At 38.0% G+C, this 26173-nt stretch overlaps 1 protein-coding gene across 1 annotated transcript in view; it reads left to right on the top strand.

Annotated features, from left to right (window-relative positions):
- The window catches only part of LOC106503891 (cytochrome P450 2C31), a gene marked incomplete in the record, with an annotated part of 44609 nt that overhangs the window by 469 nt on the left and 17967 nt on the right, over nt 1-26173 (top strand). Inside the window, 4 exon segments of the mRNA XM_018041628.1 lie at nt 14796-14956; nt 19573-19749; nt 20713-20854; nt 21403-21590. Of these exon segments, the coding sequence (XP_017897117.1) occupies nt 14796-14956; nt 19573-19749; nt 20713-20854; nt 21403-21590 (668 nt within the window).

Below are 26173 nucleotides of genomic sequence, written 5' to 3'. Positions count from 1 at the left end.
GATTTATTTAAATAAATTTATGGCCGGGTCAGGATAATGAAATATCTCTTATATATATACGTTATTATACTGTATTGGTGATTTTCTTTCTGGCTTATTTCACTCTGCATAATCAGCTCCAGTTTCATCCACCTTATTAGAACGGATTCAAATGTATTCTTTTTTAAAAATTTTTATTTTTACTTTATTTTACTTTACAATACTGTATTGGTTTTGCCATACATCGACATGAATCCACCACGGGCATACATGCGTTCCCAAACATGAACCCCCCTCCCACCTCCCTCCCCATAACATCTCTCTGGGTCATCACCGTGACCCGCCCCAAGCATGCTGTATCCTGCATCAGACATAGACTGGTGATTTGATTCTTACATGATAGTATACATGTTTCAATGCCATTCTCCCAAATCATCCCACCTTCTCCCTCTGAGTCTAAAAGTCCATTATACACATCTGTGTCTTTTTTGCTGTCTTTCATACAGGGTCGTCATTGCCATCTTTCTAAATTCCATATATATGTGTTAGTATACTGTATTGGTGTTTTTCTTTCTGGCTTACTTCACTCTGTATAATCGGCTCCAGTTTCATCCATCTCATCAGAACTGATTCAAATGTATTCTTTTTAATGGCTGAGTCATACTCCATTGTGTATATGTACCACAGCTTTCTTATCCATTCATCTGCTGATGGACATCTAGGTTGTTTCCATGTCCTGGCTATTATAAACAGTGCTGTGATGAACATTGGGGTACACATGTCTCTTTCAATTCTGGTTTCCTCGGTGTGTATGCCCAGCAATGGGATTGCGGGGTCATAAGGCAGTTCAATTCCCAGTTTTTTAAGGAATCTCCACACTATTCTCGATAGTGGCTGTACTAGTTTGCATTCCCACCAACAATGTAAGAGGGTTCCCTTTTCTCCACACCCTCTCCACCATTTATTGCTTGTAGACTTTTGGATAGCAGCCATTCTGACTGGCATGAAATGGTACCTCATTGTGGTCTTGATTTGCATTTCTCTGATAATGAGTGATGTTAAATATCTTTTCATGTGTTTGTTAGCCATATGTATGTCTTCTTCAGATAAATGTCTGTTTAGGTCTTTGGCCCATATTTTGATTGGGTCGTTTATTTTCCTGGAGTTGAGCTGCAGGAGTTGCTTGTATATTTTTGAGATTAGTTGCTTGTCAGTTGCTTCATTTGCTATTATTTTCTCCCATTCTGAAGGCTGTCTTTGAAGGCTGACTTTTCATCTTGCTTATAGTTTTCTTTGTTGTGCAGAAGCTTTTAATTTTAATTAGGTCCCATTTGTTTATTTTTGGATTTATTTCCAATATTCTGGAAGGTGGGTCATAGAGGATCCTTCTGTGATTTATGTCAGAGAGTGTTTCGCCTATATTCTCCCCTAGGAGTTTTATAGATTCTGATCTTACATTTAGATCTTTAATTGATTTTGAGATTATTTTTGTGTATGGTATTAGAAAGTGTTCTAGTTTCATTTATTTTTAACAAGTGGTGACCAGTTTTCCCAGCACCACTTGTTAAAGAGATTGTCTTTTCTCCACTGTATATTCTTGTCCCCTGTCAAAGATAAGGTGTCCATAGGTGCGTGGAGGTATCTCTGGGCTTTCTATTTTGTTCCATTGATCTATATTTCTGTCTTTGTGCCAGTACCATATTGTCTTGATGACTGTGGCTTTGTAGTAGAGCCTGAAGTCAGGTAGGTTGATTCCTCCAGTTCCATTCTTCTTTCTCAAGATTGTTTTGGCTATTTGCGGGTTTTTTGTATTTCCATACAAATTGTGAAATTATTCTTTCTAGCTCTGCAAAAAACACCGTCAGTAGCTTGATAGGGATTGCATTGAATCTATAGATTGCTTTGGGTAGTATACTCATTTTCATATATTGATACTTCTGATCCATGAACATGGTATATTTCTACATCTATTGGAGTCCCCTTTGATTTCTTTCACCAGTGTTTTATAATTTTCTATATATAGGTCTTTAATTTCCTTAGGTACATCTATTCTTAAGTATTTTATTCTTTTCATTGCAATGGTGAATGTAATTGTTTCCTTAATTTCTCTTTCTGTTTCCTCATTATTAGTGTATAGGAATGCAAGAGATTTCTGTGCATTGATTTATATCCTGCAACTTTACTGTATTCATTGATTAGCTCTAGTAATTTTCTGGTGGAGTCTTTGGGATTTTCTATTTGGAGGATCATGTCATCTGTAAACAGTGAGAGTTTTACTTCTTCTTTTCCAATTTGGATTCCTTTTATTTCTTTTTCTGCTCTGATTGCTGTGGCTAAAACTTCCAAAACTATGTTGAATAGTAGCGGTGAGAATGGGCACCTTTGTTTTGTTCCTGACTTTAGGGGAAATACTTTCAATTTTTCACCATTGAGGATAATGTTTGCTGTGGGTTTGTCATATATAGATTTTATTATGTTGAGGTATGTTCCTTATATTCCTGCTTTCTGGAGAATTTTTATCATAAATGAATGTTGAATTTTGTCAAAGGCTTTTTCTGCATCTATTGAGATAATCATATGATTTTTATCTTTCTATTTGTTAATGTGGTGTGTTACATTGATTGATTTGTGGATATTACAGAATCCTTGCATCCCTGGCAGAAAGCCAACTTGGTCATGATGTATAATCTTTTTAATACGTTGTTGGATTCTGTTTGCAAGAATTTTGTTAAGGATTTTTGCATTTATGTTAATCAGTGATGTTGGCCTGTAGTTTTCTTTGTTTGTCGCATGTTTGTCTGGTTTGGTATTAGGGTGATGGTGGCCTTATAGAATGAGTTTGGAAGTTTACCTTCCTCTGCAATTTTCTGGAAGAGGTTGAGTAGGATAGGTGTTAGTTTTTCTCTAAATTTTTGGTAGAATTCGGCTGTGAAACTGTCTGGACCAGGGCTTTTGTTTGCTGAAAGATTTCTGATTACAGTTTCAATTTCCGTACTTGTGATGGGTCAGTTAAGATTGTCTATTTCTTCCTGGTTCAGTTTTAGAAAGTTATACTTTTCTAAGAAATTTGTCCATTTCTTCCACGTTGTCCATTTTTTTTTGGCATATAATTGCTGATAGTAGTCTCTTATGATCCTTTGTATTTCTGTGTTGTCTATTGTGATCTCTCCATTTTCGTTTCTAATTTTATTGATTTGATATTTTTCTCCCTTTGTTTCTTGATGAGTGTGGCTCATGGTTTGTCAATTTTCTGTAACCTCTCAAAGAACCAGCTTTTGGCTTTGTTGATTTTTGCTATAGTCTCTTTTGTTTCTTTTGCGTTTATTTCTACCCTAATTTTTAAGATTTCTTTCCTTCTACTCACCCGGGGGTTCTTTATTTCTTCCTTTTCTAGTTGCTTTAGGTGTAGAGTTAGGTTATTTATTTGACTTTTTCTTATTTCTTGAGGTATGTCTGTATTGCTATGAACCTTCCCCTTGGCACTGCTTTTACAGTGTCCCACAGGTTTTGGGTTGTTGTGTTATCATTTTCATTCATTTTTATGCATAATTTGATTTCTTTTTTGATTTCTGCTGTGATTTGTTGGATATTCAGCAGCGAGTTGTTCAGCCTCCATATTTTGGAATTTTTAATATTTTTCTCCTGTAATTGAGATCTAATCTGACTTCATTGTGGTCAGAAAAGATGCTTGGAATGATTTCAAGGTTTTGAATTTACCAAGGCTAAGTTTATGGCCCAGGTTGTGACCTATCCTAAAGAAGGTTCTGTGTGTGCTTGAGAAAAAGGTGAAATTCATTGTTTTACGGTGAAATGTCCTATAGATATGAATTAGGGCTAACTGGTCTATTGTATCATTTAAAATTTCTGTTTGCTTGCTAATTTTTTGTTTAGTTGATCTATCCATAGGTGTTAGTGGGGTATTAAAGTCTCCCACTATTATTGTGTTATTGTTAATTTCCCCTTTCATACTTCTTAGCATTTGCCTTACATATTGCATTGCTCCTATGTTGGGTGCATATATATTTGTAATTGTTATATCTTCTTCTTTGATCGATTCCTTTATCATTATGTAGTGTCCTTCTATGTCTCTTTTCACAGCCTTTGATTTAAAGTCTATTTTATCTGATATGAGTATTGCTACTCCTGCTTTCTTTTGGTCTCCATTTGTGAGGATTATCTTTTTCCAGCCCTTCACTTTCAGTCTGTATGTGTCCCTTGTTTTGAGGTGGGTCTCTTGTAGACAACATATATAGGGGTCTTGTTTTTGTATCCATTCAGCCAGTCTTTGTCTTTTTTTTTTTTGGTTGGGGCATTCAACCCATTTACATTTAAGGTAATTATTGATAAGTATGATCCCGTTGCCATTTACTTTATTGTTTTGGGTTGAGTTTATACACCCTTTTTGTGTTTCCTGTCTAGAGAAGATCTTTTAGCATTTGTTTGAGAGCTGGTTTGATGATGCTGAATTCTCTCAGCTTTTGCTTGTCTGTAAAGCTTTTGATTTCTCCTTCATATTTGAATGAGATTCTTGCCGGGTATAGTAATCTGGGCTGTAGGTTATTTCCTTTCATCACTTTAAGTATGTCCTGCCATTCCCTCCTGGCCTGAAGAGTTTCTATTGAAAGATCAGCTGTTATCCTTATGGGAATCCCCTTGTGTGTTATTTGTTGTTTTTCCCTTGCTGCTTTTAATATTTGTTCTTTATGTTTGATCTTTGTCAATTTGATTAGTATATGTCTTGGGCTGTTTCGCTTTGGGTTTATCCTGTTGGGGACTCTTTGAGTTTCTTGGACTTTGGGTGATTATTTCCTTCCCCATTTTAGGGAAGTTTTCAACTATTATTTCCTCAAGTATTCTCTCATGGTCTGTCTTTTTGTCTTCTTCTCTGGGACTCCTATGATTCGAATGTTTGGGCATTTAACATTGTCCCAGAGGTCTCTGAGGCTGTCCTCATTTCTTTTAATTCTTTTTTTCTCTCTGTTTCATTTATTTCTACCATTATATCTTCTACCTCACTTACCCTATCTTCTGCCTCTGTTATTCTACTGTTGGTTCCCTCCAGAGTGCTTTTGATATCATTTATTGCATTATTCATTATTGATTGACTTTTTTATTTCTTCTAGGTCCTTGTTAAAACTTTCTTGCATCTTCTCAATTCTTGTCTCCAGGCTATTTGTCTCTAACTCCATTTTGTTTTCAAGATTTTGGATTATTTTCACTATCATTATTTGGAATTCGTTATCAGTTATATTCCCTATCTCTTCCTCCTTTGTATTTTTTTTGGGCATTTATCCTGTTCCTTTACCTGCTGGGTATTTCTCTGCCACTTCATCTTGCTTCTATTGCTGTGTTTGGGGTGGCCTTTCTGTGTTCTGGCAGTTTGTGGAGTTCTCTTTATTGTGGAGTTTCCTCGCTGTGGGTGGGTTTGGATGGGTGGCTTGTCAAGGTTTCTTGGTTAGCAAAGCTTGTGTCAGTGTTCTGGTGGGTGGAGCTGGATTTCTTCTCTCTGGAGTGCAATCAAGTGTCCAGTAATGAGTTATGAGATGTCAATGCATTTGGAGTGACTTTGGGCAGCCTGTATATTGAAGCTCAGGGCTATGTTCCTGTGTTGCTGGAAAATTTGCATGGTACGTCTTGCTCTGGAACTTGTTGTCCCTTTGGTGGTGCTTGGTTTCAGTGTAGGTATGGAGGCATTTGTTGAGCTCCTATCAATTAATATTCCCTGGAGTCAGGAGTTCTCTGGTGTTCTCTGGATTTTGACTTGGGCTTACTGCCTCTGGTTTTAAGTCTTATTCTTACAGTAGCCTCAAGACTTCTCCATCTATACTGCACCAATGATATAATATCTAGGTTAAAGTTGAAAAGTTTCTCCACAGTGAGGGACACCCAGAGAGGTTCACAGAGTTACACGGAGAAAAGAAGAGGGAGGAGAGAGATAGAGGTGACCAGGAGAAGGAGAGGGGGAATCAAAAGATGAGAGAGCAAGCTAGCCAGTAATCACTTCCTTATGTGCTCCCCACAGTGTGGACCACCCAGAGATGTTCACAGAGTTATACAGAGAAGAGAAGAGGGAGGAAGGAGACAGAGGTGACCAGGAGAATAAAGGGGGAAATCAAACACAGAGACAGATCCAGCCAGTATACAGTTCCCTAAGTGTTCTCCACCGTCCGGAACACACAAAGAGATTCACAGAGTTGGCTAAAGAAGCGAAGGGGGAGGGAGGAGATAGAGGCGATCTAGTAGAGAAAAAGTAGAGTCTAAAGAGGGAGAGGGCAGTCAAGCCAGTAATCTTGCTCCCAAGTAAAAATGGGTACTGAAGATTGGGTTTTTAAAGGTACAAAATTGATAACAAATACTAAAAATCAAAGATTAAAAATCTAGAGTAGAGCTTCGTTTCTCAAAAATATAATATTAAAGAAAAAAGAACAATATCACAAAAATTATAAAATATATATATGAAGTTTGCTTTAAAAAATAGGGTCTTTTTTTTGCAAAGTAATAGTGGGTTATAAAAATAGAAATTAAACAAATAATAGAGGATTCAACAATAAATTTTTTTTAAATTTAAAGAATGATAATATAAAATTTATATAGAGGACTTTCTTTGGTGTTGTTGTGGACAGTGTGGGGTCAGTTCATTTTCAGATAGTTCCTTTATCCAGCTTATACTTCTAAAGCTCTATAGGTCCTTTCCTATGTAGTTGGTGTTAACTACAGTGTTTTGATCTATTGCACCTGTCACTTCCAAGGCGGTTCCCTCTGTTTTAGCTTCTTCTGTTTGCTGGTCTCTTCAGTGTCTGATTTCTGCCCTGACACAAGGGGGTGGTGGTGGACACTTTTTGAGGCTCACTTGTTCAGTCATGCTGTGGGGAAAGAGGAACACTGCAAGCAAACAACACTGGTGTGTCCTTGCAGTGTCTCGGCCCCACTGTGTTTTCCACTGCTCCCGGCACATGTGCTTTCTCTGTCTACACTGCTTAGTCTCTAGGTTGCTCTGCCGGGAACTGTCTGATGCCTGCCCTGGGTTGTATGCACTTCCCAGGTCTGAGCTGCTCAGGTTCAGGTACTCGGGTATTCCTCAAAGGCGCAGACTCAGTTGGGCCTGTGTTTTGAGCCCTTCCCAGGTCCGAGCAGCTCAGGTGACCAGGTGTTTGGCTAGCGTGGTTGCTGCAACTCATCACCTCCCCTGTCCCTGCCATTCGGTTTTCTGGGTGTACAACCGGCACAGCTTCTCAAGTGAATGTTGATTGTCCAGAATCCCATGAAGTCTTGGTTAGCACCGAAACCTGCTTGCAGTTTGGTAGATAATGCCTCTCTGGGGCCGAAATTGCCCCCTTCCACCTCTGGCTGCCCTCGCCTGCCTGTCTCTGGTTGGGGATGGGCCGGTCTGCAGCCAGCTAGCTCTGCTCAGTCCTTTGTTCTGTGATCTGGCCTGGTGGTGTCTTAGGTTAGGGCTTTGCGCTGGGTATCTATCCTACAGTCTGGGTTGCTATTTCAAGTTACCTCCCTGAGATTGCCCTTGGGGCATTCAGTCCTGGTCCTTACTCCAAGCAATTCAGGCCAGGTCCTTACTCTAAGCAATGCAGCCCACACCTAGCTGCCCAGCCCCCGCTTGCTAGTTAGTGGTGGATGTTTGCGTCTGCATTGCTTCTCCACTGGGAAATAATGTTGCACACGTAATCTGTGGGTTTAATTATTTATTTATTTTTCCTCCTGGTTATGTTGACCTCTGAGGTTCCAAGACTCACCACAGACTCGCCAGTGAGAGTGTTTCCTGGTGTCTGGAAACCTCTCTTTTTTAAGACTCACTTTCTGGGACAGAGCTCTGTCCCTACCTCTTTTGTCTTGCTTTTTATCTTTTATATTTTTCCTACCTCCTTTCAAAGACAATGGGCTGCTTTTTTGGGTGCCTGATGTCTTCTGCCAGCATTCAGAAGTTGTTTTGTTGAATTTAGTCAACGTTCAAATGTTCTTTTGATGAATTTGTGATGAAAGTGTTCTCCCCATCCTATTCTCTGCCATCTTAGGACCACTGTCTTGATTACTTTCTAGAATAAAATTTCTGAAATGGAATTAGTAAATCAATGAATACTGAAATTTGATACACATTACTTGTAAGTGGTTTTGTCCACCTCATTTGTATTTCACACAGAAATTATTATTAGCTGATTCATTTCCCCCATGATTAATATAGCCTTCTCTCAGCTTCCTCACTGATGACCACCCAGACTCTGCTCAATTTCACCTAACTATGAGACCTCGTACTCATGGGGTTGCCCAGTTTGACTGCAGAGTTCCAAAGAATAGCAAGGAGAGATAAGAAAGTGTTCCTTAGTGAATAATGCAAAGAAATAGAGGGGAAAAATAGAGTGGGAAAGACTAGAGATCTCTTCAAGAAAATGAGAGATAGCAAAGGAATATTTCATGCAAAGATGTGCACAATAAAACAGAAATGGTATAGACCTAACAGAAGCAGAAGATATTAAGAAGAGGTGGCAAGAATACACAGAGCTACACACAAAAAATCTTCATGACCGAGATAATCACAATGGTGTGATCACTTACCTAGAGCCAGACATCCTGGAATGCGACGTCAAGTGGGCCTTAGATAGCATCACTACAACCAAAGCTAGTGGAGGTGATGGAATTCCAGATGATCTATTTTAAATCCTAAAAGATGTGAAAGTGCTGCACTCAATATGCCAGTAAATTTGGAAAACTCAGCAGTGGCTTCAGGACTAGAAAAATTCATTTTTCATTCCCATCCCAAAGAAAGGCAATGCCAAAGAATACTCAAACTACCACACAATTGCACTCATCTCACCACATTCCAGGATGTCTGGCTCTAGGTAAGTGTGTATGAGCAAAGCTAATGGAGGTGATGGAATTCTAGTTGAGCTATTTCAAATTCTGAAAGATGATGCTGTGAAAGCGCTGCACTTAATATGTCAGCAAATTGGGAAAACTCAGCAGTGGCCACAGGACTGGGAAATTTTCATTCCAATTCCAAAGAAGGGCAATACCAAAGAATGTTCTAATTACCACACTATTGCAATCATCTTGCACACTAGTAAAGTAATGCTCAAAATTCTACAAGCCAGGCTTCAGCAATATGTGAACAACGAACTTCCAGATGTTCAAGCTGGTTTGAGAAATGGCAGAAAAACCAGAGATCAAATTGCCAACATCCACTGGATCATGGACAAAGCAAGAGAGTTCCAGAAAAATATCGATTTCTGCTTTCTTGACTATGCCAAAGCCTTTGACTGTGTGGATCACAATAAACTGTGGAAAATTCTGAAGGAGATGGGAATACCTGACCACCTGACCTGCCTCTTGAGAAACCTGTATGCAGGTCAGGAAGCAACAGAACTGAACGTGGAACAACAGACTGGTTCCAAATAGGGAAAGGAGTACGTCAAGGCTGTATATTGTCACCCTGCTTATTTAACTTACATGCAGAGCTGTAAGAGAAACACTGGGCTGGCAGAAGCACAGGCTGGAATCAAGATTGCCGGGAAGAAATATCAATAACCTCAGATATGCCGATGACACCACCCTTATGGCAGAAAGTGAAGAAGAACTAAAGAGCGTCTTAATGAAGGTGAGAGAGGAGAGTGAAAAAGTTGGCTTAAAGCTCAACATTCAGTAAACGAAGATCATGGCATCCGGTCCCATCATTTCATGGCAAATGAATGGGGAAATAGTGGAAACAGTGGCAAGCTTTATTTTTGGGGGGTTCCAAAATCACTGCGGGTGGTGATTGCTGCCATGCAATTAAAACACACTTACTCCTTGGAGAGAAAATTATGACCCACCTAGACAGCATATTAAAAAGCAGAGACATTACTTTGCCAACAAAGGTCCATCTAGTCAAGGCTATAGTTTTTCCAACAGTCATGTATGGATGTGAGAGTTGAGCTATAAAGTGAGCTGAGTGCTGAAGAATTGATGTTTTTGAGTTGTGGTGTTGGAGAAGACTCTTGAGAGTCCCTTGGACTGCAAGGAGATCCAACCAGTCCATCCTAAAGGAGATCAGTTGTGGGTGCTCACTGGAAGGACTGACATTGAAGCTGAAAGGAGCTGACTCATTTGAAAAGACCCTGATGCTGGGAAAGATTGAGGGCAGGAGGAGAAGGGGACGACAGAGGATGAGATGGCTGGATGGCATCACTGACTCGATGGACGTGAGTCTGAATGAACTCCAGGAGTTGGTGATGGACAGGGAGGCCTGGCGTGCTGAGGTTCATGAGATCGCAAAGAGTCGGACAGGACTGAGTGAATGAACTGAACTGAACTGAACACATGCTAGCAAAGTAATGCTCAACATTCTCAAATCCAGTCTTCAACATCATGTGAACTATGAATTTCCAGATGTTCAATCTGGATTTAGAAAAGGCAGAGGAAATTGCCAGAGATCAAATTGCCAAAATCTGGTGGATCATCAAAAAACCAAGAGAGTTCCAGAAAAACATCTACTTCTGCTTTATTGACTATGCCAAAGCCTTTGACTGTGTGCATTACAACAAACTGTGGAAATTCTGAAAGAGATGGGAATACCAGACCACCTGACCTACCTCCTGAGAAATCTGTAGGCAGGTCTGAAGCAACAGTTAGAACCAGACATGGAACAACAGACTGGTTCCAAATTAGGAAAGGAGTACATTGAGGCTGTGTATTGTCACCCTGCTTATTTAACTTATATGCAGAGTACATCATATGAATTGCTGGGCTGGATGAAGCTCAAGCGGAATCAAGATTGCTGGGAAAATATCAATAAACTCAAATACACATATGCTGCTACTGCTGCTGCTGCTAAGTAACTTCAATCATGTCCGACTCTGGGTGACCCCATAGACGGCAGCCCACCAGGCTCCCCAATCCCTGGGATTCTCCAGGCAAGAACACTGGAGTGGGCTACAGTTTCCTTCTCCAATGCATGAAAGTGAAAAGTGAAAGTGAATTCACTCAGTTATGTCCGACTCTTCACGATCTTGTGGACTGTAGGTCACCAGGCTCCTCCATCCATGGGATTCTCCAGGCAAGAGTACTGGAGTGGGCTGCCATTTCCTTCTCCACAAATACACAGATGACACCATCCTTACAGGAGAAAGTGAATAAAAACTAAAGAGCCTCTTGATGAAAGTGAAAGAGGAGAGTGAAAAAGTTATGAAAATATTGGCTTAAAACTGAACATTCAGAAAACTAAGATCATGGCATCCAGTCTCATCACCTCATGGCAAGTAGACTGGGAAACAATAGAAACAGTGAGGGATTGTACTTTTTTGGGCTCCAAAATCACTACAGATGGTGACTGCAGCCATGAAATTAAGAGGTGCTTGCTCCTTGGAAGAAAAACTATGACCAACCTAGACAGCATATTAAAAAGTAGAGACATGACTTTGCCAACAAAGGTCCATCTAGTTAAACCTGTGGTTTTTCCAGCAGTCAGTATGGATGTGAGAGTTGGATTATAAAGAAAGCTGAGTGCTGAAGAATATATGCTTTTGAACTGTGGTATTGGAGAACACTCTTGAGATTCCCTTGTACTGCAAGGAGATCCAACCAGTCAATCCCAAGGAAATCAGTCCTGAATATTCATTGAAGAGACTGATGCTGAGGCTGAAACTCCATTACTTTGACTACCTGATGGGAAGAACTGACTCATTGGAAAATACTCTGATGCTGGGAAGGATTGAAGGCAGGAGTAGAAGGGGATGACAGAAGATGAGATGATTGGATGGCATCACCGACTCGATGGACATGAGTTTGAGCAAGCTCCAGAAGTTGGTGATGGACAGCAAAGCCCAGTGTGCTGCTGTCCGTGGGGTTGCAAAGAGTCAGACATGAATGATCGACTGAACTGAACTGAACTGAATTGAGTTTGTCACTGGTTAACTGACTGTTGGAAGTTTATTTTACATGTTGGGCGTAACCTTTTTCCTTGTAACTTCTACTTTTTAATCCCTGATAGACTTTTTCCTTTTGGAGTATAGTATTGCGGTAGTAACCAGGCAGAGGCAGGGTGGACCTCCCATCGAAAATTTAGTTTAGATGTTGAGAATGGTAGAATACACACATCTCAATAGGATACGAAAAGGTCTATTACACATGTAATGAGGCTTTCTGTGAAGGGCAGGCGGCTTGAGGCTTTCTGTGAAGGGCAGGTGGCTAGAAACCAGATCCAAAAATGGCTTGAGAGAGCAGAGAAAGGATGCAGCCTTGAGATTTTTATGGTCTTTTGGGGATAGATTGGGGTTGAAGGTTCTCAGTGAAAAACCAGACCTTATGTTCTTTAAATTTTGTTCTTGTTGCAATGAAGTATCACTTGAGCTTTCTTTAAAGTCACCTAGTCTAGATGTCAGTAGAAGAAGAAAAGACGAGGCTTACAAATTGTTATCAAACAGGAATAAAGCTAGTCATATTCTTTATTTTGGTTGGGAAGCCTGTTTCTAATACCATAATATATTTTTAAAATATTTGAATGTAACTCCAATTTCTGTCACTGTTCTTTTCTTCTACATAAAAAGCATGCTCCAATTTTTTTCTTTTTTAAAAAAATTATTTGTTTTTAATTGAAAGATAATTGTTTTACAACATTGTGTTGGTTTCTGCCATACATCAACATGAATCAGTCATGGGTATACATATGTCCTCTCCCTCTTGAACTTCCCTTCTACCTCCCACGCCTTTCTATCCCTCTAGGTTGTACCCTGGCTTGAGGTTCCTGATTCATACAGCAAATTCCCTTTGGTATCTATTTTACATACGTTAGCGTATATGTTTCCATGACACTCTCTCCATCCATCCCACTTTCTCCTTTTCCCACCGACCTGTGTCCATATGTCTGTTCTCTATGTCTGCACCCATTTGTACCCTGAAAATAGTTTCATCAGTACTGTCTTTCTAGACACCATATTTATGAGTTAATATACAACAGTTGCTTTTCTCTTTCTGACTTATTTCACTCTGTGTAATAGGCTCTAGGTTTGTCCACCTCACTAGAACACACTCAGATGCATTCCTTTTTATGCCTGAGTAATATTCATTATATATATGTACCACAGCTTCTTTATCCATTCATCTGTTGATGGACATCTAGGTTGCTTTCATGTCCTAGCTATTGCAAATAATCCTTCAGTGAACATTGGGGTACATGTGTCTTTTTCTTTTTTTTATAGCATAGTTGTCTTTTTAAATTTTTGTTTTATATTGGAATATAATTGATCAACAGTGTTGTGTTAGTCTCAAGCATACAGCAAAATGATTCAGTTTTACATATACATGTGTCTATTTTTTTTCAAATTCTTTTCCCATTTATTTTATTTATTTATTTATTTATTTTTTGCAGTATAGACATATCTCTCTTTTTTTAAAATTTTTTAAATTTTAAAATCTTTAATTCTTACATGCGTTCCCAAACATGAACCCCCCTCCCACCTCCCTCCCCACAACATCTCTCTGGGTCATCCCCATGCACCAGCCCCAAGCATGCTGCACCCTGCGTCAGACATAGACTGGCGATTCAATTCTTACATGATAGTATACATGTTAGAATGCCATTCTCCCAAATCATCCCACCCTTACCCTCTCCCTCTGAGTCCAAAAGTCCATTATACACATCTGTGTCTTTTTTCCTGCCTTGCATACAGGGTCGTCATTGCCATCTTCCTACATTCCATATATATGTGTTAGTATACTGTATTGGTGTTTTTCTTTCTGGCTTACTTCACTCTGTATAATTGGCTCCAGTTCCATCCATCTCATCAGAACTGATTCAAATGAATTCTTTTTAACGGCTGAGTAATACTCACAATGAGGTACCACTTCACACCAGTCAGAATGGCTGTGATCCAAAAATCTGCAAGCAATAAATGCTGGAGAAGGTGTGGAGAAAAGGGAACCCTCCTACACTGTTGGTGGGAATGCAAACTAGTACAGCCACTATGGAGAACAGTGTGGAGATTCCTTAAAAAATTGCAAATAGAACTACCTTATGACCCAGCAATCCCACTGCTGGGCATACACACCGAGGAAACCAGAATTGAAAGAGACACATGTACCCCAATGTTCATCGCAGCACTGTTTATAATAGCCAGGACATGGAAACAACCTAGATGTCCATCAGCAGATGAATGGATAAGAAAGCTGTGGTACATATACATGTGTCTTTTTCAATTTTGGTTTCCTCAGCATAATGCCTAGTAGTGGGATTGATGGGTCATATGGCAGTTTTATTCCTAGTTTTTAAAGGAATCTCCATACTGTCTTCCAAAGAGGCTGTATCTGTTTACATTCCTACCAACTGTGCAGGAGGGTTCCCTTTTCTCCACATCCTCTCCAGTATTTATTGTTTGTGGATTTTTTTATGACGACCATTCTGACCAGTCCACTTTTTTCAACTGCATTTTTGAAATATTATTTCAACTCTCCCCAGTCTCTTGGTTTTCTTATGATATTGCTGTTTCCTGTAGGCATGATGAAGAAGCATCGACAGAGGGCTAAATCTGGCAACATTAAAGACATTTTAAAATAACCTTTTTCTTGTGAATTACCTTGTGGCTGTTATTTGGAGAATGACATAAATAGGAGAACACTTGGAGGGAAAATAAGTAAATCACACTGGATTAGATAATTTTTCTTGGGAAAACACAATAAATTTTATTTTAGGCATGTTGAATAGTGATAATTGCATGTCCAGGTTGTTCCTATAATTACAAAAAAAAATCTTGGAATTCAACCCTTCTTACTTTCTTTAAACAGTAAATGTAAGATTTACACTAGAATATTTTCTAACATTTATATTGACTTCTTAGGATCTCCTTGTGATCCTACTTTACTTCTGAGCTGTGCTCCCTGCAATGTGATATGCTCCATTGTTTTCCGGAATCGTTTTGAGTATAGTGATGAGAAACTGCTAACCTTGATAAAATATTTTAATGAAAATGCAATGCTTGTAAGCACCCCCTGGATAGAGGTAAGGTGAAGATTCTCTTTAAATGGGAAACAATTTTCTAGCTAATTGATTGCTTATCCTTCCTCATCCCTTTGTGTTCTATCAAAATGGGTAATGTTACTCAGACTATCACCTGTAACTGATCAGTGAGTTATTGATTCAATTTAGCTAATGAATTGAGTGAAATATAGTAATAAATGTGAAATATAGTAATAAAAAGAAAAATATAATATTGTAGTGCATCAATTATAGCAAAATATTTTTTTCAGAAACCTTTTTAACCCCCTGATTTGTATATCTATAGATAAAGACAGTGGTATATAAAATGTGTTTTTTATGAGAGTATATGTCAGGAAAAGTTAATAACATATGTGGTACATCCTTTATAACTAAAATTCTATGTGGAATGTAAGGTTATGATGTTTTCCATTTGGGAAGGATCATAGAGGACAAATATCCTATTCCTCATTTTTTGGAACATACAAATTCACCCAGAGATATTAAATGTATTTTCCAAAGTAGCCTAACCAAGAAAAAGAATGAGCTAGACTTAGAAGGTGATGCTGCTGCTCCTAAGTCGCTTCAGTCGTGTCGACACTGTGCGACCCCATAGATGGCAGCCCACCAGGCTCCTCCATCCCTGAGATTCTCCAGGCAAGAACACTGGAGTGGGTTGCCATTTCCTTCTCCAATGCATGAAAGTGAAAAGTGAAAGTGAAGTTGCTCAGTCGTGTCCTACTCTTAGCGACCTCATGGACTGCAGCCTACCAGGCTCTTCCATCCGTGGATTTTCCAGGAAAGAGTACTGGAGTGGGGTGCCATTGCCTTCTCCGAACTTAGAAGCTAGATTTCTCAATTCTCTAGCTAGTTTGATACAAGCTACCAGCCTTAATAAATTTCTTCAGTGTCTAGCAAAAGTATTAAGTCATGAAGGTACTACTTAAAAAGGAGCCAATAACCTTTAGGATTAGAAATAGCCAGGTGAATAAGGGCAACATGTATATTTCTCAGGGCTTTCCAGGTGGTGCTAGTAGTAAAAAAGGCATCTGCCAATGTAGGAGGTATAAGAGATACAGGTTCCATTCCCCGAGTGAGGAAGGTCTCCTGGAAGAGGGCATGGCAACCCACAATCCATAGGGCCACAAAAAGTTGAATATGACTGAAGAGATTTAACACGTATATTTCTCAGGGTATAAAATGCCTAAATAAAACTAAGCTACATAGTTTAGGCATTAACTTAATATTGCTGGTGAGTATATTCATTACTAAAAAAGGGTGTGAATATTAATATACATAAAGGGAGTTGTTGATCATAATATAATAATGGTATGAGACTTTAACACACCATTTGCACCAATAAATAAATCATGCAGATCTAAACTTAATAAGGAAAAATTGGTGTTAAGCAACACATTAGATCAGATTTATACAGAACATTCTATCCAAATGCAGTCAAATACACATTCTGTTCAAGTGTACATGAAACATTCTCCAGGATAGATTGTGTTATGTCACAAACAAATTAATTATGTCAATAAATTCAAGAAATTGAAATCATATCAAGCATCTCTTGTAACCACAACTGTGTGAAACTAGAAATCAATCACAAGAAAAAAATAACTAGAAAAAATATAAAGGATCGGATAATAGGTCAATAAATAAATCAAAGAGGAAATGAAAATATTTTGAGATAATTGAAGTGAGAAATAGAACATTTAAAAATCTTTGTGACAAACAAAAACAGTTCTAAGAGGGAGTTTTGTAGAAAACAGCCCTATCACTCCAGGAAACTAAAAATAACTCAGAAAAACAATCTGACTTTACACATGAAATAACTAGAAAAGAAGAACAAACAATGCCCAAAGTTAGTAGAAGGAAGGAAATAATAAAGGTCAGAGATTAAATAAATGAAACATTAACTGTAGACATTAGAAAAGATCAATGAAACTAAAAGCTGGTTCTTGCAAAGATAAACAAAAATTGATAAACCTTAGCCAGAGTCATCAAGATAAAAAGAGAGACAATCCAAATAGATAAAATCAGAAATGAAAGAGAGAAGTATTACAACTGATATCACAACACTTCAAAGGATCATGATCACCACTATGAACAATTACATACCAGTGAACTGGATACCTAGAAAAAACGTGTGCATTCACAGAAACACAAAACATACCAAGACTAAATCAGGAAGAAACAGAAAATCTAATCAGACTGATGATCATTAGTAATCAAATTGAAATAATCATCTAAACACTTCCATCATTGAAAATATAGGACCAGATAGCCTCACAGGTCAATTCTATTAAAGATTTAGAGATGAGTTAATACATGTCTTTCTCAACTTTTCCAAAAATTTGAAGAGAAAGGAACACTTTCTCAAAAATTCTCAATAAAATATTTGCAAACAGAATTCACCAATACATTAAAAGGGCCATAAACCACATGATTGTGTAGTGAAAGTCGCTGAGTTGCGTTTGACTCTTTGCAACCCCCATGGACTATACAGTCCATGGAATTTTCTAGGCTAGAATACCAGAGTGGCCATTCCCTTCTCCAGGGGATCTTCCCACCCCAGGGATCAAACCCAGGTCTCCTGCATTGCAGGCGGGTTCTTTACCAGCTGAGCCACAAGGGAAGCCCAAAAATACTGGAGTGGGTAGCCTACCTCTTCTCCAGTGGATCTTCCTGACCCAGGAATTGAACAAGGGTCTCCTGCATTGTAGGCGTATTCTTTACCAGCTGAGCTATCAGGAAAGCCCAAACCACGATTAAGTTAAATTTATCCCAGCAATGCAAGAGTGATTCCATATCTGCAAATCATTCAAACTGATACATTAAATTAACAAAATGAAAGGAAAAATTTATGATCGCAAATTATGTTTAAAAACTTAAAAAAATTCAGCATCCATTTATGACAAAAGCACTTCATGAGTGAGTATTGAAGGAATACACCTCAAAATGTAATAAAGGCCATAATGACAAGCCCATAGCTAACATCATACTCAACAGTGAAAATCTGAAAACATTTTTTAAAATCAGCAAAAAGACAGGATGCCAGTGGAACAAAACAGTTACCTATTAAATGGGAAAAGACATTTCCAAACAATATTTCTGACAAGGGATTAATATAAAAAATTCACACAGAATACATGCAATTAAAAATCAAAACAGAAAAGCAAACTCAAAATAAATAAAAAAGTGTCTAGAGGACTTGAATAAACATTTTTCCAAAGAGGATATATAGATGTCCAATAAACATATGAAAATATATTCAGCATCACAAGTAATCAGGAAAATGCAGATCAAAACCGCAATGAGATATGACCTCATACCAGTCAGAATAGCTCTTGTCAAAAAGAAATAACAAGTGTTGGGGAGAATGTGGAGAAAAAGGAACCCTCATGAACTGTTGGTGGGAATGTAAGTTGATGCAGGCACTATGGAAAACAATATGCAAGCTCGTCAAAAAATTAAAACTAGAACTAATGTACAGGTCAGCAATTCCAGTCCTGGGTATTTATCCAAAGGAAATAAAAACAATAATTTGAAAATGTATGTGTACCCCTATGTTCACTGTACCTTTGTTTACAATAGTCAAGATATAGAAGCAACCTTAGTATCTATCAAAGAATGAATGGATAAGAAAATATAGTTTGTATATATACAATGGAAATTTATTCAGCCATATAACAGATTGAATAGCACTGTTTATGACAGTATGGATGGGCATAGAAGATATTATGCTAAAGGGAAAATGTCAGGCAGAGAAAGACAAATACCATGTGATTTACTTCATATTTGGAATTTAAAAATGAAAACAAACAAAACAAAACAGAGACTCATAGACCCAGAGAATAAACTAGTGATCACCTGAGGGGATAGAATGTGGGCATGAATGAAATAGATGAAGGAGATTAAAAGTCTGAATTTCTGGTTATAAAATAAAGTCACAGGGATATAATATACAGCACAAGGAATAGTCAATAACATTTCAATAGCTGTATGATGACAGAGGGTTCCTAAACCAACCATGGTGAAAAATTTGTAATGTATATAAATGTCAAATCACAATTTTGTACACCTGAAATGAATAAATATTGCACACATCAGCTATATTTTCATAAAAGCTATAACAAAAAGCATGCAATCCCTGCACATTTTTTAGGTGACTCTCTGTAGACATACATGTAGGGTAAACTGGAGTGAACACTGGGTTCTACCTCTTTCACTAGTTTTGTGTCTTAAACTGATTAGCCTTTGTGAATCTCAGTACCCTCATTTGGAAAGATGGTAGTATGATCCTGAATTTCTTCAGAGAGCTATGGTTAGAAATGAATTTGAATAGTTTTTTTTAAAATATAAATTTATTTATTTTAATTGGAGGTTAATTACTTTACAATATTGTATTGGTTTTGCCATACATCAACATGAATGGTTTTGAAATTAGTTGGTAACCTGTCCATGCTGTTACTCCAGCCAATTTATCAGTTCCCTCTCAATCTCAAATATATTCTAGTGTAAGATGCATGTCTTACTCATCTTAATCTACTCATTTTATAGCAATGTGTTGATCCATAATATGGGCCCGTAAAAGTTTGCTGAATAAATTAATGAATGATTCTTTCATCTTTCAGCTCTTCAATGCTTTCCCCTCTTTACTACGCTATTTCCCAGGAAGTCATAATACAATAATTAAAAACATAACTGAGCAAAGAAAGTTTATTTTGGAGGAAATAAAGAAACACCAAGAATCCCTGGACCTCAATAACCCTCAAGATTTTATTGATTACTTTCTGATTAAAATGGAAAAGGTAAAATGGAACCCAGATTTGCTACTTCATCTTTGTGAGTGGGGTGATGTGACACATGGAATAGCTTTGTTCTTCTCACTGAAATTGGTTTATTAGAACAAATGCTCCTTCTTAAAGATGTGTTCACTGCTTGCACATACAAGAATGAATATTGCTTATACAAACCATAATGGATGTCTTGAGATATTTATGAATTGTCACTGAAAATTATTTGGAAGTTTTCATAGTTACCACGTTAAAGCTGGTTCTTTATTTGGGGACAGGTTGAAGCACTCACATACAAATAGGCACATCCAAGATTATTGATAGACAGCATATTCTTTTACGTCATATAAATTCCATGAATGGATGATGTAACAAATGAGAGAAAGCAGGAATTGGTGGGAATCAAGAAAAGGCTTACTATTGGAAAGATAGTAGGAAAGAGCTGAGGTTTTGAGAAAACTCTGGCTTAGATTAGCAGAGATGACAAAATTGGTCCAGGGAAGGATAAGTGCAGTGATGAAGTATGTGAAATTTTTAGAGATTATCTTGATTGTAACTGAGAAACTGTCATGGGTGCAATGACTGATGATTTTTGGGAATAGTGTTGCAGTTTGAGGGTAGGTGATTCTGAATACTTGAGTGAGAACTTCAGATATGATGAAATAATAGATGCTTGAATTGACAGTGAGTAGCAGTGATGACTTGATAAGAGACAAGTTAGAAATTACTGATGAACTGATTTGCTTTAGTGAGTATCAAAAGTGAAGAATTAGAAAGACTTGGAAGTTTAACTCTATGTTTTAACTGAAGCAATTCTAACAACTCATCTAACTTTACCTTCATCTATAACACTCTCTAATGTTTGGCTTAATTTGTCAAATGAGTAAATTAAAAAAAATTGTGATGTCATATGGAATTATTTTAGATTATTTATAAGGTTCTTTTATTTATCAAGTAATCCTAATACATCATTGCTAGGAAAAACACAATAAACATTCTGAATTTACCATGGACAACTTGATCACCACTGTATGGGACGTATTTAGTGCTGGAACAGAAACAATGAGCCTCACTCTGAGATATGGGCTCCTGCTCCTGCTGAAGCACCCAGAGGTCACAGGTAGGATCAGAGATGGGGGACAAGATGAAACATTCTTCATCTGCCTAGATATTGTACAAGAAAAAAAATTAATCATTAGTAGATCTTCCTATAATTGGATGAATTAAATTCAAATTAGAGTAAAACTCATAATGAAACATTTAATCAGTAGCAGAGGTTTCAAGGGCTGAGGTCACTGTTGTTTTCTGTGGCGGAGTATCATTGATCTGCATCATGTCAAATGTAGTAAAGAGAGTTATCCTAGGATCTGGAAAGCATTAGCCTTCCTCTCTCTCTAAAAGGGTATTGCTTGATAAAGCTTTCTAAGTCCAGATAAATATATTGTTGTCAAAAGATAATTCTACTCAAATGCATTTGTAATGAAAGGATTGACTCAGCAAAATCACAGTCCTTTGTCAAAAAGATTCACTCTAAAAAAGTTATATACAAATGAAAAATTCTTTTCAATTATATCCTTTTGAGACAACAAATTTTCCAATGTAACCATGATTAAGAAGATAAAAAATGTCTTTATCACTTGACCTAAATTCTGATTCCTATCTTGCCAGCTAAAGTTCAGGAAGAAATTGACCGTGTGGTTGGCAGAAATCGAAGCCCCTGCATGCAGGACAGGAGCTGCATGCCCTACACAGATGCTGTGATGCATGAGATCCAGAGATACATTGACCTTACCCCCAGCAATCTGCCCCACGTAGCAACTCAGGATGTTAAGTTCAGAGAATACCTCATTCCCAAGGTAAAAGATATTTCATCTATACTCAAGACTCTTGAAAGTGAAACACTCTTTGCGACCCCATGGACTACACAGTCCATGGAATTCTCCCAGGCCATTATACTGGAGTGGGTAGCCTTTCCCTTCTCCAGGGGATCTTCCCAACCCAGGGACAGAACCCAGGTCTCCCGCATTGTAGACAGATTTTTTACCGTCTGAACCACGGGGAAGCCAGTAGACACTTAGGCACTGTATAATTCTACTGCTGTGATAGTTGATAACCTGAGTCTTAAAGTGGTTCAGCTGATAAAGAATCTTCCTGCAGTGCAGAAGACCTGGGTTCTATCCTTGGATTGGGAAGATCTCCTGGAGGAGGCATGGCAACCCACTCTAGCATGCTAGCCTGGAAAATCCCTATGGACAGAGGAGCCTGGTGGGCTACAGTCCCTGGGATCGCAAAGAGTCAGACATGGCTGGGTAATTAAGCATGCACACAACCGTTTACAGGTTCTGCACGGTCATGTCATACATTTTACCCTCTGACCACGTGTTCCTTTCCTTTTTGTTTGTTAATACAATTTAATAAATATAATTGTGCTTAGGCTTCCACAGGGTTCTCAGTACACTGATAACTCCACACTCTGCCTGTTCATTAGCCCACTCTTCCGTCTACTTCCTTATTTTCCAGTGTGTTTTACTATTATGAGCACTTAACCAGTATTCTCTATTCTCATATGTCTCATACCATGCTGCCCCCACTTGACTATCTATCAGATAGTTAGTCACCTCCCTAACTATCTGTTTCACTTATCCAAAATCCAGTGCAACAGTCTTCTGCTTTTCTGCCTGTGCTTGAGCTAATGACTCCTGAAAAAGACCATGCAGCCCAGCAGGTTGGTATTATTATCACCAACCTTAAATGAATCCTCAGTCTTATCCAACATTCTTGCTTGTTAACCCAACTCAACTTGCTCCAATAAGCACGACAAGGGCTTTCAGCCCTGAATTCTTCCCTTCCAGTTCTCCGCTGAGGACTTCTCCCCAAGTGAGTTAGTCTTCCACAAAGAAACTAAGAGCCATTGTAGGAAACTCCCTCAACTCCCGTCCACAAGGTTTACAAATTTAGCTACATCCACACCCTTTGTTTTCTCTTTCATTTTGTTGTAGAAGAAGGGCTCTCTTTTTATCTAAAGTAAATCTTTCTGCCTATCTCATGGATCCCTTTCCTATCACTTTTTCAAGAACCATTTCTTCTTTTTTCTCTATCTGTATTCTCTCTCTCCTTGCTCCTTTCCATTAGCATTTAAACATATTCAATCTTTTTGCATTTTAAGAAAAATTTCCCCAAATCCTGATCCCTTCTGTTCAATAAAAGTGGTGAGAGTGGTTATCCTTGTCTTATTCCTGATATTAGAGGAAAAGCTTTCCCCTTTTCACTGTTGAATATATTGGCTGTGGGGTTGCTGTATACAGCCAGTGTTAGGTTGAGATATGTTCCCTCCATACCCACTCTGTTCAGAGTTTTCTTTTTATCATGAATTAATGTTGACATTCATAGATGCTTTTTCTGACTCTCTTGAGATGGTCATATGATTTTTATCCCTCATTTTCTTAATGAGTTGTATCACATTGATTGATTTACACATATTGAACCATCCTTGCATCATTGAAATTAATCCAGCTAGTTCATAGTCTATGGTCCTTTTACTGTATTCGTTAATTTAGTTTGCTAATATTTTGTTAAGGATTTTTGCATCTATGTTTATCAAGCCTATTGACCTTTAATTTTCATTTTTTTGTAATGTTCTTCTCTGGTTGTGATAGCAGAGTAATGTTGACCTTGCAAAATAAATTTGGAAGTGTTCCTTCCTCTTGTAATTTTTGGAAGAGTTTGGGAAGAGTTGGTAATCGTTTATCTTTAAATGTTGTATTTGGTAGAATTCATTATCAAAACTATCTGTGTGCTGTGCTTAGTTGCTCAGTCTTGTCTGACTCTTTGTGACCCCATGGACTGTATCCAACTGGGCTTCTCTGTCCATGGGGATTCTCCAGGTGTGAATACTGGAGTGTGTTGCCATGCCCTCCTCCAGGGGAATCTCCCCATCCCAGAAATGAAACCCAGGTCTCCCCCACTGCAGGCTGATTCTTTACTGTCTGAGTCACCAGGAAAACCCAAAACTATTTTTGTTTTTTTTTTGATTGTTTGTTGAGAGTTTATGACTACCAACTCAATCTCCTTACTGGTTATTGCTGTGTTCAAATTTTCTGTTTGCTCATGATTCTGTCTTAATAGGTTGCATATTTTGAAGAATTTATCTATTTTTTCCAGGTTGTCCAATTTGTTCATGCATTGTTGTACATTATCATCTGTCATCATCCTCTGTGTTTCTGTGGTATCATTTTTTTAAAAAATTTTTATTTTTACTTTATTTTACTTTACAATACTGTATTGGTTTTGCCATACATTGACATGAATCCACCACGGGTGTACATGCATCCCCCCTCCCACCTCCCTCCTCATAACATCCCTCTGGGTCATCCCCATGCACCAGCCCCAAGCATGCTGTATCCTACATCAGACATAGACTGGCGATTCAATTCTTACATGATAGTATACATGTTACAATACCATCCTCTCAAATCATCCCACCCTCTCCCTCTCCCTCTGAGTCCAAAAGTCCGCTATACACATCTGTGTGTTTTTTGCTGTCTTGCATACCGGGTCATCATTGCCATCTTCCTAAATTCCATATATATGTGTTAGTATACTGTATTGGTGTTTTTCTTTCTGGCTTACTTCACTCTGTATAATCGGCTCCAGTTTCATCCATCTCATCAGAACTGATTCAAATGTATTCTTTTTAATGGCTGAGTAATACTCCATTGTGTATATGTACCACAGCTTTCTTATCCATTCATCTGCTGATGGACATCTAGGTTGTTTCCATGTCCTGGCTATTATAAACAGTGCTGCGATGAACATTGGGGTCCATGTGTCTCTTTCAATTCTGGTTTCCTCGGTGTGTATGCCCAGAAGTGGGATTGCTGGGTCATAAGGCAGTTCTATTTGCAATTTTTTAAGGAATCTCCACACTGTTCTCCATAGTGGCTGTACTAGTTTGCATTCCCACCAACCGTGTAGGAAGGTTCCCTTTTCTCCACACCCTCTCCAGCATTTATTGCTTGCAGATTTTTGGATCACAGCCATTCTGACTGGTGTGAAGTGGTACCTCATTGTGGTTTTGATTTGCATTTCTCTAATAATGAGTGATGTTGAGCATCTTTTCATGTGTTTGTTAGCCATCCATATGTCTTCTTTGGATAAATGTCTATTTAGTTCTTTGGCCCATTTTTTGATTGGGTCGTTTATTTTTCTGGAATTGAGCTGCATAAGTTGCTTGTATATTTTTGAGATTAGTTGTTTGTCAGTTGCTTCATTTGCTATTATTTTCTCCCATTCAGAAAGCTGTCTTTTCACTTTGCTTATATTTTCCTTTGTTGTGCAGAAGCTTTCAATTTTAATTAGGTCCCATTTGTTTATTTTGGCTTTTATTTCCAGTATTCTGGGAGGTGGGTCATAGAGGATCCTGCTGTGATTTATGTCTGAGAGTGTTTTGCCTATGTTCTCCTCTAGGAGTTGTCTAGTTTCTGGTCTTACATTTAGATCTTTAATCCATTTTGAGTTTATTTTTGTGTGTGGTGTTAGAAAGTGATCTAGTTTCATTCTTTTACAAGTGGTTGACCAGTTTTCCCGACACCACTTGTTAAGGAGATTGTCTTTACTCCATTGTATATTCTTGCCTCCTTTGTCAAAGATAAGGTATCCATATGTGTGTGGATTTATCTCTGGGCTTTCTGGTTTGTTCCATTGATCTATATTTCTGTCTTTGTGCCAGTACCATACTGTCTTGATGACTGTGGCTTTATAGAGAGCCTGAAATCAGGGAAGTTGATTCCTCCAGTTCCATTTTTCTTTCTCAAGATTGCTTTGGCTATTCGAAGTTTTTTGTATTTCCATACAAATCTTGAAATTAGTTGTTCTAGCTCTGTAGCTACCACTGGTAGCTTGATAGGGATTGCATTGAATTTGTAAATTGCTTTGGGTTGTATACTCATTTTCACTATATTGATTATTCCAATCCATGAACATGGTATATTTCTCCATCTATTAGTGTCCTCTTTGATTTCTTTCATCAGTGTTTTATAGTTTTCTATATATAGGTCTTTAGTTTCTTTAGGTAGATATATTCCTAAGTATTTTATTCTTTTCGTTGCAATGGTGAATGGAATTGTTTCCTTAATTTCTTTTTCTACTTTCTCATTATTAGTGTATAGGAATGCAAGGGATTTCTGTGTGTTGATTTTATATCCTGCAACTTTACTATATTCATTGATTAACTCTAGTAATTTTGTGGTGGAGTCTTTAGGGTTTTCTATGTAGAAGATCATGTCATGTGCAAACAGTGAGAGTTTTACTTCTTCTTTTCCAATTTGGATTCCTTTTATTTCTTTCTCTGCCATGATTGCTGTGGCCAAACTTTCCAGAACCATGTTGAATAGTAGCAGTGAAAGTGGGCACCCTTGTCTTGTTCCTGACTTTAGGGGAA

Source organism: Capra hircus, chromosome 26 (assembly GCF_001704415.2).
Source record: "Capra hircus breed San Clemente chromosome 26, ASM170441v1, whole genome shotgun sequence".
Classification (NCBI taxonomy): Eukaryota; Metazoa; Chordata; class Mammalia; order Artiodactyla; family Bovidae; genus Capra; species Capra hircus.
Note: the sequence above shows the minus strand (reverse complement) of the source record. Positions and strands in the feature narration are given on the sequence as shown.